Source organism: Salvelinus fontinalis, chromosome 1 (assembly GCF_029448725.1).
Source record: "Salvelinus fontinalis isolate EN_2023a chromosome 1, ASM2944872v1, whole genome shotgun sequence".
NCBI lineage: Eukaryota > Metazoa > Chordata > Actinopteri > Salmoniformes > Salmonidae > Salvelinus > Salvelinus fontinalis.
The window spans coordinates 42958739-42979658 of record NC_074665.1 but is presented as its reverse complement, the minus strand read 5'-3'; the positions used below and the strand labels follow the sequence as shown (position 1 = coordinate 42979658).

The 20920-nt window shown below is 40.9% G+C and overlaps 2 protein-coding genes across 5 annotated transcripts in view; one reads left to right on the top strand and one right to left on the bottom strand.

The window, feature by feature from the left end:
• The window catches only part of svild (supervillin d), a 116478-nt gene that overhangs the window by 23879 nt on the left and 71679 nt on the right, over positions 1–20920 (top strand). For all 4 annotated transcript variants that reach the window (XM_055922005.1, XM_055921987.1, XM_055922012.1 and 1 more), the window contains exon 2: positions 6419–6954. In XM_055922005.1, the coding sequence (XP_055777980.1) occupies positions 6596–6954 (359 nt within the window). In that variant the 5' untranslated portion in view covers positions 6419–6595. The remainder of the gene's footprint in view (positions 1–6418; positions 6955–20920) is intronic.
• LOC129854894 (sperm axonemal maintenance protein CFAP97D1-like) overlaps positions 1–20920 on the bottom strand; it is a 79302-nt gene that overhangs the window by 36543 nt on the left and 21839 nt on the right. The window lies entirely within an intron of this gene.

Genomic DNA, 20920 nt, shown 5'->3' with positions numbered 1-20920 from the left:
AGGAAACAGCAGAGGGAGCACCCCCCCTATCCACACCTCAGGAGGCTGAAGAAATTTGGCCTGTCACCCAAAACCCTGACAAACTTTTACAGATGCACAATTGAGAGCATCCTGTCGGGCTGTATCACAGCCTGGTACGGCAACTGCACCGCCCTCAACCGCAAGGCTCTCCAGAGGGTGGTGCGGCCTGCACAACGCATCACCGGGGGCAAACTACCTGTCCTCCAGGACACCTACAGCCCCCGATGTCACAGGAAGGCCAAAAAGATCATCAAGAACAACAACCAGCCGAGCCACTGCCTGTTCACACCGCTATCATCCAGAAGGCGAGGTCAGTACAGATGCATCAAAGCTGGGACCGAGAGATTAACAGCTTCTATCTCAAGGCCATCGGACTGTTAAATAGCCATCACTAACTCAGTGAGGCTGCAGCCTACACTGAGACCCAGTCACTGGACACTTTAATAAATGGATCACTAGTCACTTTAAACAATGCCACTTTAAATAATGCCACTTTAATAATGTTTACATATCTTACATTACTCATATCACATGTATATACTGTATTTTATACCATCTACTGGACCTCTGCTGCTTGGCCATCGCTCATCCATATACTTATATGTACATATTCTCATTCACCCCTTTAGATTTGTGTGTATTAGGTAGTTGTTGGGGAATTGTTAGATTACTTGTTAGATATTACTACACTGTTGGAACTAGAAGCACAAGCATTTCGCTACACTCGCATTAACATCTGCTAACCATGTGTTTGTGACCAATAACATTTGATTTGAACTGTATTTTCAATTACTCTGATTTGAAAGCCTATTTAGAGCACAGGCCATTGAGTTCTCAACTCCATGTTGTTTCCCTATGTGAATCATCTGACCTGTTGGATTTGTTACAGGCCAAAAAGATAAGGCGACCGTAGATAAACGTTAGGATGGGATGTCATCGTAAAAGATCACGGGGAAAGTCTCTTCCCTCTGAGTTAAGGGTCTTTAATCCACTGGGCTGTAGTAGTCTCTACCCCCATGTGGCATACGGGCTCCATAAGTGGATGGACTCTAAAAAAAATCAATAATAATAATGTTTTATTGAATGTTTAAAACATACAATATACTTGCAGTGAAGCAACTCAACAACTACATCACATTAGTCATCTAATAGACGCCTATCCAGAGCGACACACAGAAGCAACCAGGATCAACGCCCTGCTCAAGGGCATGTCGACAGATCTCCCACAAGGTCAAAAAGGTGGACTCTTATTAATGCTGAGATTTGCAAGTGATGGGCAAGGCTGCATGCTAGTGGTCTGTAACTCATTATAATGATCATGGATTGAAGTTTCTATGTGAGGGGAAATCTGCCCTTTGAACCCACTTAAAACCAGTGCCCCGTCTTCACCCGACACCCCCAAGACCGAGGGTTTTGGAGAGTTGCCTAGTTTATGATGAATACAATGCTGCCATTTAATTGTGCTTTTATGAAAGAGGATATGACTCCCAGTCAGGAAGTGACATACTTGGCCATTGTTGAGACAGAGGTTCCTCTCAAGGCCCATAACCTCTCCCCTGGGGCAAGGACATGTCAGAGCTCACTCATGCTGTCAAACACTGGATGTGGACTTTGTTTACATGGCATGGTAGTGCCATATTTACACATCCAATTTGGACAAGCCAAAATTATGGAGTGTTTGACTGGTGGTGTTTAGAATAAAAAATAAATAGGAATACTATCTTCTTTTGCAATGCATATAAATGCCATGTTTTGGGGTTTTATCTCTTCTGACACATTGACTGTTGTCACTCAACAAAACCACAAAACAAAGATGTGGGTTGCACAGGCGTTACTTCTACTTCATTGAAATAGATGAGGTCTGTTCTATTTTGAATTGTTCTTCTTTAATCAGCCTAACATCTGTTATTTTACAGGGACATTACTAGTGTCTCTCAGACACTGGCTTGTTGAGAGAGCTTCTCTGTGCCTTCAGCTTTGCATGTTCCCACATGCTCTCCAGCCATGGTGCAACTTCTTTTTTTTTAAATACCATAAGGTAAAGGGTAATAAAAAATAATAAAAAATGTTTTGCATGTCTTTAGGTGAGTTCACTGTTCCCTAATAGGGGTGATAATATCTTCAGTATGACTCACAACTTTGATTTTCTTCTCCTTGTTCGGTTGAAATAACAAAGTCGGCTTCCAAACAAAGCAGGCTCTTTGTTTTCGATCTGCACGATCAAGCTTTAGTGTGTTATTCAAAACTCCTTTTATAGGTAGTGAGAGAGTAATACAGAGTGGATGACTTTGTGAGTTACGTCAGTGTATTCAGAGGCCCGAAATCAACATTGAAACCTCAAGGGAAATGTTGCCTTCATTAGGAGATTTATAAGCCTATGTTTGGGATTGATATTGGATGAGTTAGAGATCAATGGCGGCATGAGTTGTCGATGCCCCAGAGATTATCTACTCAACTCAGGTCAGGGAGAATCCCAGGGTAGGGAGGTATGAAGCGAGATGAATTAGCAGGCTAACTTGGGTCGAAGCAACTCCTGATTTTTATCTGGTGCTCAAACAAAGGAGACTCCATAATACAGTGCTCTAACTGGCCCAGCACCAAGAGGTGCAGTGTTCACCAACCTTTTCTGAGTCGAGATCCCTTTCCCAGTCAAAAAGCAAGCGGAGATCTACCGCTCCGATTTAAAAAATAAAAATAAATCATGACTTAAATTTTTTTAACATTAACCTAATAAAAACAGTTCTCTAGGAATGAGGCTTGTGCAGTAGGACTAATACATTATCACAGCATATTGGCTCTATGCCTGGCCTGGGCTGCCAATATTATTATTCTCAGGCAATAGTATATTTCAAAACTTGAGCTTTGATAACAAAATAGATAAGTTGGTGTAGTGCTCGTGAGGCACAGCTGAGCATAAATTGAAATAATACTTTATTTTACTAGACTGATGGGACCTGCATCTGATATTCATGGTGTTTTCAAGACAACAGTGAACTTTGAATTCGAGTTGTACCTCATCCACAAATTCACATTGTTCCTTTGACCAGATAAAGTGAAATATTCCTTGATATTTAAAATGGACATGACGAGCTGCTAATAGTAGTAATAAAAATACAGGGCTATCAATACACTTGGCTACTCATTAATTGCAGCACCAGTGGAAGTAGGGAGAAGCGTGTTTTTATGTTTTGCAATAGTGTTGAATTAAAAACAGTGTTGACAGTCGTGAATAAAAACTCACTCATAAAGATAGTCTCTCTCTGGTCATGGTTATACAATCTCACGTAGGCTAGTACCAAACTTTGCTGTGGCCGGGGTCGTGCAAGTTAATGGCACGGTGATTGGAGCTATGCACAGTAAGCGCACTCGATTTAGCCACAAATCTCCCGGTCGGCCAGGTAGGCAGAGTTTGTATCGCAATCGACCGGTTGGTGACCGCTGAAGTAGAGCTTTCTTTATGATCAAGAAAATCCAATTTTGTTTCCGAATATTCCATCAGAAGTTGGAGCAAGTTTGTAAACTCATAAAGCCAAATAACCCCAGGGATTCCGCTTGTCCTTAAATCAAATCGATTTCGCTTTTATTATGCTACAGTGCCTTCATGAAGTATTCATACCCGTTGACTAATTTCACATTTTGTTACAGCATGAAATCAAAATGTATGCATTTTCCCCCACACATCTACACACAATACTTCATAATGACAAAGTGAGAACATGTTTTTAGAATATTTAGCAAATTTGTTAAACATTTGAAATATTAGAAATATGTAAATGAAATGAGTATTCACACCAGAGTCAATACTTTGTTGAAGCATCTTTGGCGGTGGCTACAGCTTTGAGTCGTTTTGGGTATGCGTGGATCAGCTTTGCACATCTGGACTTAGGAATTTTCTCCCATTCTTCCTTGCAGATTTTCTCAAGCTCTGTTAAGTTAGATGGGGAGTGGCAGTGAACAGCAAGTCTTTCCACAGATTTTCAATGGGCTAAGATTCAAGTCTTAGCTGGGCCACTCAAGGACTTTCATATTCTTGTTCTGAAACCATTCCAGCCTTGCTTTGGCTGAATACTTGGGGTCATTGTCCTGTTGGAACCTAAATCTTCACTCCAGTCTAAGGTCGTTTGCACTCTGAAGCAGGTTCTCGTCAAGGATGTGCCTGTATTTGGCGCCATTCATTGTTCCCTCTATCAATACCAGTCTCCTTGTCGCTGCTGCTGAAAAGCATCATCATAGCATCATGGTGCAACCGTCATGCGTCACAGTAGGGATGGCGTTAGATGGGTGATGAGCTGTGCCTAGTGCTTTGCATTAGTAACATTTTTTTTCTCAGACCACATAATATTTTTGGCTTATGCTTGGAGTCCTTCACGTGCCTTTTTCCAAACTCCAGGCCTGCCGTCATGTGAAAACAACATGTGTTCACTTTTTCATTATGGGGTATTGTGTGTAGATTGGTGAGAGAGAAAATCTATATAATTCATTCTGAATTCAGGCTGTAACACAACAATATGTGAAATAAGTCAAGGGGGTGTGAATACTTTTCTGAAGGCACTGTAGGTCACTGAATGGCTGGTTGTAGTGAATGTCTCTCCCATAGCTAGAGCCTGGCAGCAAATCCTACACAAGGTCAGCTAATAGTTTTCATCCAGCAGATTTCACAGTATGGATTTGTTCGGCTGATGTCTTCAAGCTGTTCCAGTGGAGGTATTGTGGTCCTCGTTGTTCCAACAACAGTTTGATAGGTGGAGGAGGGTGAGGTCAAGGTGAAGTTAGACACACACACACACACACAGATTTATTGTGTAAAATTTTCCAGACTTATTTTTGAGTGAAAGGGGTGGGGGGGGGGGTCTAATTTCTTGGTTCACTATTTGGCTCTGCAGGTGGTTGGTGTATATTGGGAGATTTATGAACCCCTGTCATCATTACAGAAATGGTCCCCCCAAGACAGCTAATTTACTCTAGTAGTGCAGGGATTTGCCAGGGACCTCGCGGTATGATATTATCACGATACCTAGGTGACGATACGATATGTATTGCGATTCTCATGATACTTATTATTCTATACTATATGTATTGTGATTCGATGTTCCAAATATGTTGCTCAACATACAGTATGTCTGCTGCAGAAGGACAAGAGAGCCATGAGAAAACAAGTTTTGATCAGTCTTGGAAATAAAAGTTCTGAGAACAAATGGGCTCCCTATTTAAAAAGAAGATGGAGAATGAGCTATGAAGGAAAAATACTGGAGTTTTGGTACGGTACAGCAAACTAGTGCAGAAATTATATTGTGATATTGTCAATACGGTATATTGTCAAAAATAATATCCCAATATGTAACTATCGATTTTCCAATATTCTACAGTCTGACACCCACCTCTCCTGTTCTCCCCCTTCCAACCACTACCTTCTCCCTTCTGCGACCCCTCTCCCTTTCTCTTCTCCTCTCTCATCCCACCTACTTTCTTCTGACTCCCCCTTCCCCTCTTGCACAACCCTACCCCCACACTTTCTTCCCCCTCTCTCTTCTCTCCTGTAGAGTCCTTGCCTCTCTACTCTCCCCCTCTCTCTATTACCCCCCCCCCCCTTCTGACTAAGCGCTATTGAATGTGCAATCACAGATGTGCTAAATTACCCCTTGCCCCTTTACTGTAGGGATCCCAGAGCGTCACGTTAACCCTCGATCCCTGCCCCCACTTATATAAACATACCTCCACATACCCACTACTTTCTCTCCAGCTCCTGGGGTGTTTTTGTGCTTTGTGTATAGTGTTCTGGGCATGCCGATGGTTCACTTGGTTGTGTGGATTTTTACTGGTGTGAGTTTATTTGCGTCCGTAATTGTGGAACGTCTCTTAAGCCAAGTGGCTTTTGCTGTTTTTGTAAGCCTGTGCGGTGCTTGCCGTAGTAAACATGGAATGATTTGTAGCGTTTGGATGCCATTCAAGTCCAGATTAAGCAAGGATATCTGCCTCCAGTTAACTGAATGTTGAGAAACTGTAGATTGAGAATTTCTGTTGGACGGCTGTTTTCCCACTCTTTTTCTGATTCTCTCTCTGTCTCTCTCTCTCTCTCCCTTTTCCTCTATGTGAGGGGATTAAATATCCTTGAGAGGTTATGTGAGAGTCTCAGTGCGGCAGTCTGCTGTGGGGCCTGTATTGTCTTTGAGCTGAGTTGGCTGACTTCACTCTCACCGGGGGTTCATTAGCTGGGGTTGGGCTAGGCAGGGTTGGGCTCTTGTTTATCCAGGCAGTTACATCCAGTTCCCATTGCACCCAGCAGAGACTGTATATATCCTAATGGCCCAGTCCTGGTGATTTTTGTTAAGTGTTTGGAAGTCTCACATAGCCTTTTCGCTTGTTGCAATACAAAACGTTGTCTCTCTTGTTTCAACAGAGAGATGATTTTAATGACGTGGTCCATCGTCCTTCGAGGGGAGACCAACTGCAAAACCATCAGCGTCTGAACAACTCCTGTGACTCCTTTTGATCTGGTGGTGTCCAGTGGAGAGGAGGCTCCTCAAACCGGCGGATATTGAGTGACGCGAGAGGACTTAAAAGGAGGCACGTCAAAATGGATGCCGTAGACACCATCCAGAATACTGCCTTGGAGACCAAGGCTGAGCGCATCGCCCGCTACAAAGCCGAGAGGAGGAGAGAGCTGGCGGAGCGCTACGGAAACACTGAGGAAGTCGGCTCTAAATACACCAGGAGGGACAGGAAAGCTGGTGAGACTTCTGAGGAAGAGAAGCCGGAGGACAAAAGCTCCGAGCAGACGTTATCTAGCCGGGCCTCCAGGAGTAGGATGGAAGACCGCGACGAGTCTGTTGACAGCGAGTCCTCCCAGGAGACCGTGGGGGATGAGGAGGCTCAACTGGATACACCTGGCCCGTCAAAGCCTGCTGCCACCAAGAGGCTTAACTCTAATCACAGGTGAGTCCGGTCAACTCTCCATGTCCACGCCGAGCTCTTTTGCAGCCTCCACCCGCCTGGTTTCAATTGACTGTTGTTCTGCCAGAGGGTTGGACGTTGCTATCGGGGCCTTTGGGGCACCCTGTCTGGAGACTAATCTAAGGGGGAAGCTGCCATTGTCAGTGGTTCATCACCATACACCCCTCCTTATAAGAGATCAGGATAAGTTAGTCATGCTGCTATCATATCACTCCTTTTTGGAGGGAACCATTCTGGAATGTCCAGAGATGGACAAATTCAGTTAGTTGGGAAATGGCACATATGCCAAATGCTTTTGCTGAGACATGTTTTGCTGCATGTTATGACATCTTAGATTCTTGTTATGGTTCAATTTACAGCTATTCATCGGAATGGGAGTGTTTTAGCCTTTTTCGAGAATAAACAACATGGAAATGCTGCATAGGGAGTGGAGATTTGGGAACAAAACTCATTCGCTGCCAACAATGTCCTCGGCGTCTGCACATGGATGAAGCAAAACATGTCCTTTCCTCCATTTGGGATCTTTTCCCTGTAATCATCCCAAATATTCTGCCTAGTGCGCATAAGCCTGTTGGCTCCTGACAAGCAGCTTGAGGGGATGAGTGTAGCAGAGGGGGAGATGGACCGACTGAAAAGAGGAGAGAATGAGTGCGAGGACGGGGTTGAATTTGAACGAGTTGGAACATGCACCGTAGTTTGTGCCAAAGCTTCCAGCCCCCTCCTTATTGAACTAGATAAGTCTGACTGACTGCTCGTCAGATCTTATCGTCTCCTTACTACATGTTGATTAGGAAAGGCATGCACTCATTGTATTATGTTGCAATGCCCTCCCGGAAGACCTGTGGCATTTTACATGTTTCTTCACATGCAGTCAACGTGTAGTTATGCGGAGATAATATTCTGCTTGAGGGTGTTGTCGCGCTTGCGTGTCGCTTAAAAGTCTTAGCGCACATTCTGACGTAATCTCCTAGTCTCTTTGTGGCCCATGCTGTTAAATCAAATCAAATTTTATTTGTCACATGCCTCAAATGCAACAGTGAAATGCTTACTTACAAGCCTTTAACCAACAATACAGTTTTAAGAAAATACCCCCCCCCCCCCCAATATAAGTAAGAGCTAAGAATAACAAATAATTAAAGAGCAGCAGTAAAATAATAATAGCGGCGCTATATACAGGGTGTACGGGTACAGATTCAATGTTCAGGGGCACCGGTGTCGAGGTAATTGAGGTAATATGTACATGTAGGTAGAGTTAAAGTCACTATGCATAGATAATTACAGAGTATCAGCAGCGTAGAAGAGAGGGTGCAATGCAAATAGTCTGGGTTGCCATTTGATTAACTGTTCAGGAGTCTTATGGCTTGGGGGTAGAAGCTGTTTAGAAGCCTCTTGGACCTAGACGTGGCGCTCCGGTACTGCTTGCCGTGCGGTAGCAGATAAGTCGATGACTACGGTGGCTGGAGTCTTTGACAATTTTTAGGGCCTTCCTCTGACACCGCCTGGTATAGAGGTCCTGGATGGCAGGAAACTTGGCCCCAGTGATATACTGGGCCGTACGTACTTCCTTTTATTTATTTTATTTTACCGTTATTTTACCAGGTAAGTTAACTGAGAACACATTCTCATTTACAGCAACGACCTGAGGAATAGTTACAGGGGAGAGGGGGATGAATGAACCAATTGTAAGCTGGGGATGATTAAGTGACCGTGATAGTATGAGGGACAGCTTGGGAATTTAGCCAGGACACCGGGGTTAACACCCCTACTCTTACAATAAGTGCCATGGGATCTTTAGTTACCACAGAGAGTCAGGACACCCGTTTAACGTCCCATTCGAAGACGGCACCCTACACAGGGCAATCACTGCCCTGGGGCGTTGGAATATATTTTTTAGACCTGAGTAAAGAGTGCCTCCTACTTGCCCTCCAACACCACTTCCAGCAGCATCTGGTCTCCCATTTAGGGACCGACCAGGACTAACCCTGCTTAGCTTCAGAAGCGCTACCCTCTAGTGCCTTGCGGTCGGAAGGTGAGCAGTTGCCATACCAGGCAGTGATGCAACCAATCAGGATGCTCTAATTGTGCAGCTGTAAAACCTTTCGAGGATCTGAGGACCCATGCTAAATCTTTTCTGTCTCCTCTTCACGACTGTCTTGGTGTGCTTGGACCATGTTAGTTTGTTGGTGATGTGGAACTTGAAGCTCTCAACCTGCGCCACTACAGCCCCGTCGACGAGAATAGGGGCGTGCTCGGTCCTCCTTTTCCTGTAGTCCTAGATAATCTCCTTTGTCTTGATCAGGTTGAGGGAGAGGTTTTTGTCCTTGCCCCACGTGGTCAGGTCTCTGATGACCTCTCTTTAGGCTGTCTCATCGTTGTTGGTGATCACGCCTACCACTGTTGTGTCATCGGCAAACTTGATTATGGTGTTGGAGTCGTGCCTGGCCGTGCAGTCATGAGTGAACAGGGAGTACAGGAGGGGACTGAGCATGCACTCCTGAGGGGTGCTTGTGTTGAGGATCATAATGGCGGATGTGTTGTTCCCTACCCATACCACCTGGGGATGGCCCGTCAGGAAGTCAAGGATCCTGTAGCTTAGTTGATGAGCTTTGAGGGCACTATGGTGTTGAATGCTGAGCTGTAGTCAATGAATAGCGTTCTCACATAGGTGTTCCTTTTGTCCAGGTGTGAAAGGGCAGTGTGGAGTGCAATAGAGATTGCATCATCTGTGGATCTGTTGGTGCGGTATGCAAATTGAAGTGGGTCTAGGGTTTCTGGGATAATGGTGTTGATGTGAGCCATGACCAGCCTTTAAAAGCATTTCATGGCTACAGACGTGAGTGCTACAGGTCGGTAGTCTTTTAGGCAGGTTACCTTAGTCCCTGTGCCCAAGAACACTAAGGTGGTCTGCTTGAAACATGTTGGTATTACAGACTCAGACAGGGAGAGGTTGAAAATGTCAGTGAAGACACTTGCCAGTTCGTCAGCGCATGCTCAGAGTACACATCCTGGTAATCCTTCTGGCCCTGCTGCCTTGTGAATATTAACCTGTTTAAAGGTCTTACATCGGCTGCGGAGAGCACGATCACACAGTTGTCTGGAACAGCTGATGCTCTCATGTATTGTTCAGTGATACTTTTTTTTTTTTTTTTTTTTTTTTTTCTGGGGTGGATCAGCTTAGTATTGCGGAAAGAATGTTGCTTCCAATGTAATTGTCTGCATCATTTCCATTCCCCCATATTTTTTTGGGTAAATATATATATCCATACACGTATGCATACATATACACATATATACATACACATACCTATATAGACATACATACTTTTTTAAAGAATATGCCTTTATTATTATTCCCCGCGACCCTACCACCAATCCCCCAATTGGAGTAAACTTATAAACACTTCTGCTTTTACCTTCAATTTCTACATCTTATACCTATCTTACAGACACAGTCCACTTTACAATAGTTCTCTCTTATTTGTTCTTAGTCCTTCCTCTATTTCTGTTGTCCATCCAATTTTATTTCCACTTGTAACTGTGCTATTTCACAAAAGCTCCGCACCTATACACATTTCACAGATCCCGTATGCCCTATATTGTTTATCTTGTTATTAGTCCCACCCTTCAGCTCCACCCAACCCCTCCCATCTATCTTCCAACATCATCCATTTCGGATTTCTATTTGCCATACATTTCTCAACTGTGCTGTGATGCTTCACAAAAGACCTGAACCTTCCTATTCTCATAGCTTCTACAGATTGTAAATTAAAAATAAACATCTTTGCCAAAATAATTATTATATTATTGATTGATTGACTATGGCTTTTCAAATCCCCCAGTATTGCTATCTGTAGCGTTAGTTCTACGCAAATGTTGCAATTCTTCAGCCATTCCTGGACCTGTGACCAAAAACGAGCTACATATGGACAATACCAAAATAAATGATCTAATGACTCTGCCTCCTCACAACAGAATCTGCAGAGCTGGGAAGATTGTATACCCCATATATATAACATTCTATTAGTTGCAAGAATTTTGTACAGTAATTTATATTGAAAAATTCGAAGTTTTGAATCCGGCGTTGTTTTGCGTATCAATTCATAAACCATGTGCCATGGAATGGGTACATCGAAAATCTCTTCCCAACTATTTTGCAATTTGTATGGCACAGCTGTTAGTTTTTTGGTCCTTAAATGAAATTGGTATATGTTTTTATTTATCACACTTTTCTTTAACCATTTTTGTTCTTTAATACAGGGCCGACATACAAGTTCCTTACTTTTTTCCCCTTCTACTTGCCTCTTCCATTTTTGTGGTAATGCTGCAATTAATTGGTTGTAATTTTGGGTAGAGCAGACTTTTCCATATGTCTGTGTTAGCTGCATGTGTGACATAACTCCACCAGTCCTATTTATGATATCATTCACAAAAATTATACCTTTTTTAAACATTTCTTCGATAAATACAGTTTTTTTATCAATTATTATATTTGAATTTAACCACAATATTTGTTGTACTATTTGTTCCGTCCTTTCAGGTGGATTAAACTGAAATTGCAACCAACTTTCTAAGGCTTGTTTAAAGAATAAGGATATTTTGGAGATTATTTCCTTTTCAAACAACCGAAAGTGAGCAGGTGTAATCTGAATAAAGGGAAAAAGGCCCTTCTTGAACATAGGATGAGACATTCGTACCAGTTTACTAGAGAACCAGTTTGGATTTAAGTATAACTTTTGTATGACCGATGCCTTTAGTGAGAGGTCTAATGCTTTAATATTTAATAATTTCTGCCCTCCGAATTCATATTCGTTATATAAATAGGCCCTTTTAATTTTATCTGGCTTGCCGTTCCAAATAAAATTGAATATTTTTTGTTCATATAATTTAAAAAACAGGTCACTAGGTGTAGGCAAAACCATAAGCAAATAGGTAAACTGTGATATGACTAAAGAGTTAATTAGGGTGATTTTTCCACAAATAGACAGGTATTTTCCTTTCCATGGTAGCAAGATCTTATCTATTTTTGCTAACTTTCTATAAAAATTTATTGGAGTGAGATCATTTCTTTCTTTTGGGATTTTTATACCGAGTATGTCCACATCTCCGTCAGACCATTTAATTGGTAAACTACATGGCAATATAAAATGTGTATTTTTTAGTGATCCAATACGTAATATGGTACATTTATCATAATTTGGTTTTAATCCAGAGAGGATAGCAAAGGTATCTAGATCCTCTATGAGGCCCTGGAGAGACTCTAGTTGTGGTTTTAAAAGAAAACATGAATCATCAGCGTACAATGACACCTTAGTTTTTAAGCCATGGATTTCTAATCCTTTAATATTAATGTTTGATCTAATTTTAACAGCTAACATTTCGATGGCAATAATAAATAGGTATGCCGATAGTGGACAACCTTGTTTTACTCCTCTAGATAGTTTAAAACTTTCTGAGATGTAGCCATTATTTACTATTTTACACCTAGGGTTACTATACATAATTTTAACCCATTTTATAAGAGATTCCCCAAAATTGAAATATTCTAGGCATTTATATATAAACTCCAGTCGTACTTTATCAAAAGCCTTTTCAAAATCAGCTATGAAAACCAGGCCTGGTGTCCCCGATATTTCATAGTGTTCTATTGTTTCCAGTACTTGCCTTATATTATCTCCAATGTATCGTCCATGTAAAAAACCTGTCTGATTAGGATGAATAATATCTGACAAAACTTTTTTTATTCTATGCGCCAAGCATTTTGCTAGGATTTTTGCATCACAACACTGAAGTGTAAGAGGTCTCCAATTTTTTAAATGGACTGGATCTTTATATATACCACTTGGGTCCTGTTTCAGTAATAACGATATCAGACCTTCTTGTTGTGTGTCTGATAATCTACCATTTATATAGGAGTGGTTAAAACAAGTTAATAATGGTCCTTTGAGTATATCAAAAAACGTTTTGTATACTTCCACTGGTATGCCATCCAGCCCTGGAGTTTTCCCATCTTTAAAGGCCCCAATTGCAACAAGCAGTTCCTCCTCTGTAATTTGGCCTTCACATGAGTCTTTCTGTTCAGATGTTAATTTTACATTATTAATAGGAAAAAAATCCATACAATTAGTTTCAGTTAGTGGAGATGGAGGAGCCTGAAACGAAAACATATTCTTAAAGTACTTTACTTCCTCTTTCAAAATATCATTTGGTGAATCATGCGTGACTCCATCATTTGTCACAAGTTTTAATACATTTTTTTTGGTAGCATTTCTATATTGAAGATTGAAAAAGAATTTGGTGCATTTTTCCCCATATTCCATCCAGTTCGCTTTATTTTTATAATATATTACACTGGATCTTTCTTGAATAAGTTCCTCCATTTCTTTTTGTTTTTCCTCTAAATTATTCTGTGCCTCTATGGTACCGTTTTTATTGTTATCTAACTGTACTGTTAGTCCTTCAATTTCCTTTGTTAATATGGACTCTTTTGATCTAAATTGCTTTTGTTTTATAGATGAGTACTGAATTGCATGGCCTCTAAAGGCACACTTAAAAGTGTCCCATACAATAAGGGGATCTGCTTTACCTATGTTATGTCTAAAAAAGTCAGTTATAAAATCTTCTGTCCTAGTTCTAAACAATTTATCATCTAGTAGACTTTGATTAAATTTCCAATATCCTCGCCCACGTGGAAATTCTGTAAGAGAAATATATATGCCAATTATGTGATGATCCGACCGCATTCTATCCCCTATCAACACTTTTTTAACTTTTGGTGCCAGAGAGAATGGAATAAGAAAGTAGTCAAGACGACTAGCTTGATTCAGCCTCCGCCATGTATATCTCACTAAATCAGGGTATTTAAGTCTCCATATATCCACTAATTCCAATATATCCATGACATTCTTGATTTCCTTAAGTGCCTGAGGGTGATAATTTGTAGTGTGATTTCCTTTCCGGTCTATATAGCTATTTAAGACCGTATTAAAATCTCCCATTATAATAATAGAGTCTAGTGTTGCTTGTAGAGTTGATAAGTTCTTATATATATTTTCAAAGAAGCTTGGATCATCATTATTCGGACCGTATAGGTTAACAAGCCATATTTGTTTATTGTCCAATAACATATTTAAAATAATCCATCTACCTTGAGGATCTGTTTGGACAATTTGCACATTTGGATCAAAATTATTGTTAATTAAGATCATCACCCCTTTTGAATTTCTTTGCCCATGGGAGAGATATATATTTTGCCCACCCAGTTCTTTTTCCACAAAACTTCATCTAAAACTGTTGAATGGGTTTCCTGTAAACAGTAGATATTATAATCCTTCTCTTTTAGCCAGGTAAATACTGATCGTCTTTTCTTATTATCTGCTAAGCCATTACAATTGTAACTGGCTATACTTATTTCACCACTTACCATGAGACACACCTTTCATTCTTTTAATCAGAATATATTTTTGTAAACGTACTATTAAAAAGTAACATAATGATTGAGTGTCTATATAGTTGTACCATGATATTTGCATTTCTACTAAGTAAACCTCCAATTGGTCCCTACTATTCCACCCGCTAAAAGGCCTCATCTCGAGATGGCTTGTCATCCCAATGCCCGGCAGACCACCCTCGACCCCCTGTATCCCATAGCCCTGAACCGACTGGGATCCATTCTTTGAAAAGAGCATACAGTTCCATTTACCGAATTGAAGTAAATCAATTGCCATATGCATTTCCATTGCCGTCACCTCGATTTGTATTATATATAGCTGTGGATCATCCTCTATTGTACCTTACATCTTTTACTTCTTCTTTCGCAACAGTTGTGGGATACACACATACACACTCAGCCCTTACCCCCACACAACCATAAGCTCACTTTCTCAACAGTTGCACCATCCCAGAGCCCAACTCAAGATGGGTCATGATTTACAAATGCTATTGCAGTTGCAGCTGCATGAGAAGGCCTGCAAGACCGCGCAAAAAAATAAGCAAAAATTGAAATTTATTTACCATTGTCATATCCTAGATAATGGCAGTCAAATGTACACCCTATTCCTGAAAAAACACCCACAATACGGCCACCAGTCATGACCATGTCCCCACGCATCTCCATGCAGTCCGACCTTGATTCTGTGCCGCCAGGGCCACAATAATATACCCCCTCTCTGAATGTCCGAGTGTGACCCCCTCCCCATGGGTTACTGCAGCTAGTGTTGCCAGCACTGCCACTGCCTGGGTGGGGGTACCCCACCGGAATCCCCACCGGCTAGGTACAAGGTCGTCAAGGTTCTCATTAGCAGCTTTGAGAAATTCCTTGTATATTTTCCTCTCCCTTTAGGGGGCTTTGGCTTTGCAGGACCAACCCTGCCAAGCAGGCTCAGAATCTTGAGGGGGCAGTGCTGCTCTTGGTCTCTGACCTCATTTTAGCTGCATATAGACCGCTTACAGCGAGCACATAAAACAGTTAGGGACTTCTCCTTAATATCTGGGTCATTCAGGTGGGTGTCTAGGGTATAGGGCCATAGACAGTACCATTAAAATAGGATAATAATTAGATATAATTTATTAAGATAAAAAAAATGTAGTTTTCCATGATAGGACAATAAATAAATAAGACGTATAATTCATTATAAAAGTATATCCATCATCTGAACAACATTGAAAGCCCTCTCATACCCGGCTCACAGCAATACATTGGCTCTGGGATATGCAACCATTTCATTACTCACTCACTCAACTTTCCAAACATAACAAATAAGATAAAAAATAAAATAAACACAAACCATATCATCCACACATACTGTGCCTTCTGTTTACTTAGTTTTTATCTTCACTGTGTAAAAATAGTGCTTGTGTGTTCAATTAGTTATATGTGAAGATTTATAAAAAAGCTATATTTTTTGTTGTATTGTTACAATCAGTAACCGGGCTTGAATTGTGTTTATTTTCCTCGTCTATGAGGACTTTGTAAATTTTAAAATAACCATGGAGTAGTCTTTGTGTCTCTGAACAACTGGTTATCAATATATAGTTTATCAACGACGAGAGCTACTCGTTTCGCTTTTAATCTGTTTTCTTTGAAAATTGGATACAGAACTTTGCGCCGTTCTGCAATTTCTTTCGGAAACTGATCATTCATGCCAATTTTGGTCCCAGCAAGTCTTTTACCTAGGCTTTTAACCATTATTTTATCTTTAAATTAAGCAAATTTTGCAACGATTGGGCGTTCGTACCTCTGCCCTCTCTGTCCGAAGCGGTGAACACGTTCAAGTTGGATTTTGTCGACAACTTCACATGGAATCTGAAGCGCTGTACGGAGGAACTCTCTAACTATAGATTCAGGAACTTCTCCTTCTTTTTCTTGGATACCTGTAAGTACCAAATTCTCTCTCATGGATCTAGTTTGAATCTCCAGTAAGGCTTCCTTCAGAACGATGTTCTCTTTTTTAATTCCATTCATTTCGCTTTGAATCTTATTGACTGTCCCTTTTAGCGCGTGTGTTTCCTTCTCCAATGTCGCAGCTTTTTCATCACTCATCTCTAGGCTTGCCTTTAACTCTTTTATATCCTTACTAAGTAATTCAAGTAAACCCAGTTTTTCATTTATTGATTTTAACAGATCGGTTTCGACCTTTACCATTCCCGGTGGTGAGAATATTAAATCGTCAGTATCTGTCGAAGAATCTCGCTTGCGTTTTGTAAACGGTTCCCCTGTCTTACTCTCCGTCATGTTTGGTTGTTGCCTGTTTTCGTAATATTTGTCGATAAATGTCTCTAGTCTTAGGATTTGTTTTGTGTTATTATCCAGATTGAAGGTTTATCACTCACCAGATTATGTAGTGCTAATATTTTAGTCTATTTAGCAGATATTTCGAATATTATGTTTTATCTTGAGGTGCTCTACATAACTTCGTTCAGTCCGCCATTACCTTTACGTTACCTTTACGTCCGCCGTCTTAGGGGGGGGGGGGGTGTATAGCTTGTTCAGTGTTACTTGCCTCGAAGCGAGCATAGAAGTTATTTAGCTCATCTGGTAGGCTCGTGACACTGGGCAGCTCTCGGCTGTGCTTCCCTTTGTAGTCTGTAATAGTTTGCATTCCCTGCCACATCAGATGCGTGTCGGAGCCGGTGTAGTATGATTCGATCTTAGTTCTGTATTGACGCTTTGCCTGTTTGATGTTTCATGTGAGGGCATAGCGGGATTTCTTATAAGCTTCTGGGTGTGAGTCCCGCTCCTTGAAAGTGGCAGCTCTACCCTTTAGCTCAGTCCTAATGTTGCCTGTAATCCATGGCTTCTGGTTGGGGTATGTACGTACAGTCACTGTGAGGACGACGTCCTCAATGCACTTATTGATAAAGTCAGTGACTGATGTGGTGTACTCCTCAATGCCATCGGAAGAATTCCGGAACACATTCCAGTGCGACACCGTAACATTGCTGTTATTGTTTGCAGGTGATGGAGTGGGTGTTGAGTAAGGCAGGTATGTTGTTGTGCTCAGGTATGCTCAGATGTTAGGGTCAGGCTGGTTTGCACACATTCACTGAACCCTCAACAGTCGAAAGGCTGTTGGTCGACCGATATTTTATTTTTTTACTCGAGCAGTGGCAATATATACAAAAATGTATGCCAGATCAGACACCTGTCTGATTCACGCCTGTCTGAGAGGACTAATCCATTGCGGAAGCGGGGATGGTACACCAGTATCACCAGTAGTACATTTAGCCTACCCTTAATTCCCATCATTTCTAATCTATAATGCTTGTTTGGTTATGGTCATTTCTGTTAATGCCTTCAATATATTATTATTACAGTCTTACCGTTGTCATTGTAGGAGTGGACATGTTGTTTGCGGAGCACACAACCTAGGATACAGTTGTGAGAAAAAAGGTTTTGGTTGATTTCATTCCATTTACCAGTTGTCAATTTATTAATTGTCTTTTGTTTGGCACACTCCTGTCAATCTTGAGTAAGGACACGCACCTGATTACACATAGAAGTAGGCCTAGGCTACCTGGCCTGCGTGCAAATATAGACCTATAAATGTGCCCATTTGGGGATCTGATACTATTTCTGATTGTCTTAACTCACCATCAATGTGAAGCTTTTTTTCTTTGCCTCAAATATCAAGAAAACAGTCTATTTACATCTATTGTCATTCTAGTTAGTTCCTCAATGTAGCCTATGTGAAAAATATTTCCATCTCTCTCCCTTTAGATAACCGCTCAGAATGAAGGGGAAAAAATAATGCTCTGATGTAAAAAAAAAATGAAAAAATACCTGATTTACTTCTTATCCCTTACGCAAATAGCCTACAGCTGTGTGTCTCTGTCAGGAGCTCACTGCAGTGTGGAACTCTGAGGGCCCAGAATTTTTTATAGAATGTTGCAAGTCTGCTAGAACGAGTCTGAACCAAGTTAATAGTTGATACAATGTTTCAATTTCTTTGCAGTGATTTATAGGATATTTATTTTTATCAGCATATTTTCCACCTGCGGGCTGCAATGTTTGCGGGAGGTGGAGATCGGGAACAGGTTTTTTTTCTTCTACTGGTTAGGCTATATTGATCTCTGGCTCCCTCTTTAGTCATTGCTGTGTCTTCATTTTTATTTGCAGTGCTTAAAGCATCAGACAAGCTCAGTAGCCTACATATAGTTGACTTTATTCAAACAGGTTGTGTCTATATATGGAAAAATACATGTTTAAACATGTTTTTTTTAAATTACCAATCGATTGGTCGAAAGAACGGATGACTCTCGGTCTACCAATATTTTCTTTTGTCTGGTATAGCCTAGTGGGTGGGTGGTTAAACCTCTCTTCCTCGGCCAAGTGTTGTTTTGTCCTGTGTAAACTCATGCAGTGCTTGTAGTAAACACCAGTAATTGTGGTGTTGGGAGTGATTCAATTCCAGGTTAACCAAAGACACTGGCCTCCAGTCTTGGTGGTAAACTGTATTTTACTATATACCAGTATGATGCATGAACAGGTTTGGAATTTTACTTTACTTTACATAACGCTATTTCAATGTTTGGTTTGTTAAATATAATATAAATGTAATAATAGGCCCGAACTGTATGATGACATTCAAAATGATGGCCATCATCCATTCTTACCGCCAGTAAAAGACTGATAACAGTTGAGAACTGCTAATTTTCTAGCAAGAGCTTCAGGCGCACAACAGACATACTTTTTTGCCATTTAATATTGCCTGTGAAGCTGCACTGTTGCCAAAAGCTCCCTAGAAATTGGCACAACGCCCCTTGTGGCGAAAATAAGAACTGCCAATGAATCCATTTAAAATAATTACATTTACATTTAAGTCATTTAGCAGACGCTCTTATCCAGAGCGACTTACAAATTGGTCATAAAGAATAATTATTCGGATAAAGGAAAAGTGACTTTTTCCACAAAATAGAGGCATACAAAGATAAAACAAATGTGGTACACTGGAAATGAACTAATTAGTGAAGGAAATACAGAAATGGAATGTTGAATAATTTTTGGGTCAGGTCATGCACTACTCATGAAGCATATTTAGAACTTTTATTATTCAAAACATAAAATACAGTCTCAAATCTGAAATATTGTGATATGATATTTTGGCCATATCGACAAGCCCTACCTCCAGTTAAGTATTATTTTTCAATAGTAGTTTATAAGGATGTAATGATTCACTGATGCTCTGTTGAAAATTGTGTTTTACTGGACTTATAATAAGCTACCGGAGACGCAACTCTCATCTGGCTATACAGTAGGCTACATGCTGAATGGGGCTTACAATAGATTTGATTTTTCAGGTTCACCAGCACTAGTTTTTGTAGTTTTGCTTTAAACAATAAGTGTATATATGGCCATTTTTTGATCTACAGGGTAAAGTTGATCATTTCATAACAAGACCGCAATTACTTTGCAGGCGCACTGCATGGCCAAAAGCGGGAGGAGAAAAGAAACTCACTAAACTTCCAAAGGGTCAAAACCATTCGATTTTGAGATGTGTGGGGGGTGTAATCCAAAATTGTGCTATAAATATGAATTGGCTATGTCACAGGCTACATTTTACCCCATAATCTAGTGATTAGTGGGATGGTAGATGCCTAGTCTCCCTTATGGCGCAGCTCAGGTGCCTGCATAGTACATACATGTTTACACACACACACACACACACACACACACACACACACACACACACACACACACACACACACACACACACACACACACACACACACACACACACACACACACACACACACACACACAGCTCAGACTGAAACTCTTTGTGAAAGCTCAGAGGCCCAGAAGATTTTAATTTAGAATGTAAAATGAATGTGTTTATGAAACATGTTATCACCGAATCTTTTCGAACTAAAACGTAAGAGTTTGTGTTGCAGATTCAGTTTTGCCGTACAGATTATAGTGAACAGGGAGGACCTGATTTTACTAATCTTGAGAATATCTTTGAATACGGGCTCAGTAGTATTGGCCATTGACTTCCCCCCTGAGATAATACACAGCATGCTCAGTCACGAATTAGCCTGATTTTCAAAAATCATTGTGTACTGCTGGATCCTCACTAGTAAAACCCATACGGGATAAAATTGACCTTTCATGCATGTTCAGGGCAATAATGAATTATTGAACATTATCCAATTTACATTCCATTTCATTATCTAAAGACACCCCGTCTCCTTTTCATTCACTAGGCCACAGGGCTCTCCAACCCTGTTCCTGGAGAGCTACCGTCCTGTAGGTTCTCCAGGAACAGGGTTGGAGAGCCATGCACTAGGCCCTTTTGTACTAACACAATTATCATTCAGGCTTTGTGATGGTTATTCGAAGATGGTGTCTGTCTGGTATCTGAGAGCATCACAATTTCTGCGTGATCCATAGAGACAAGTGTTTGAGTACTCCCGACAGCACACATTTTATTTGTATCCCTGGACAAGCACA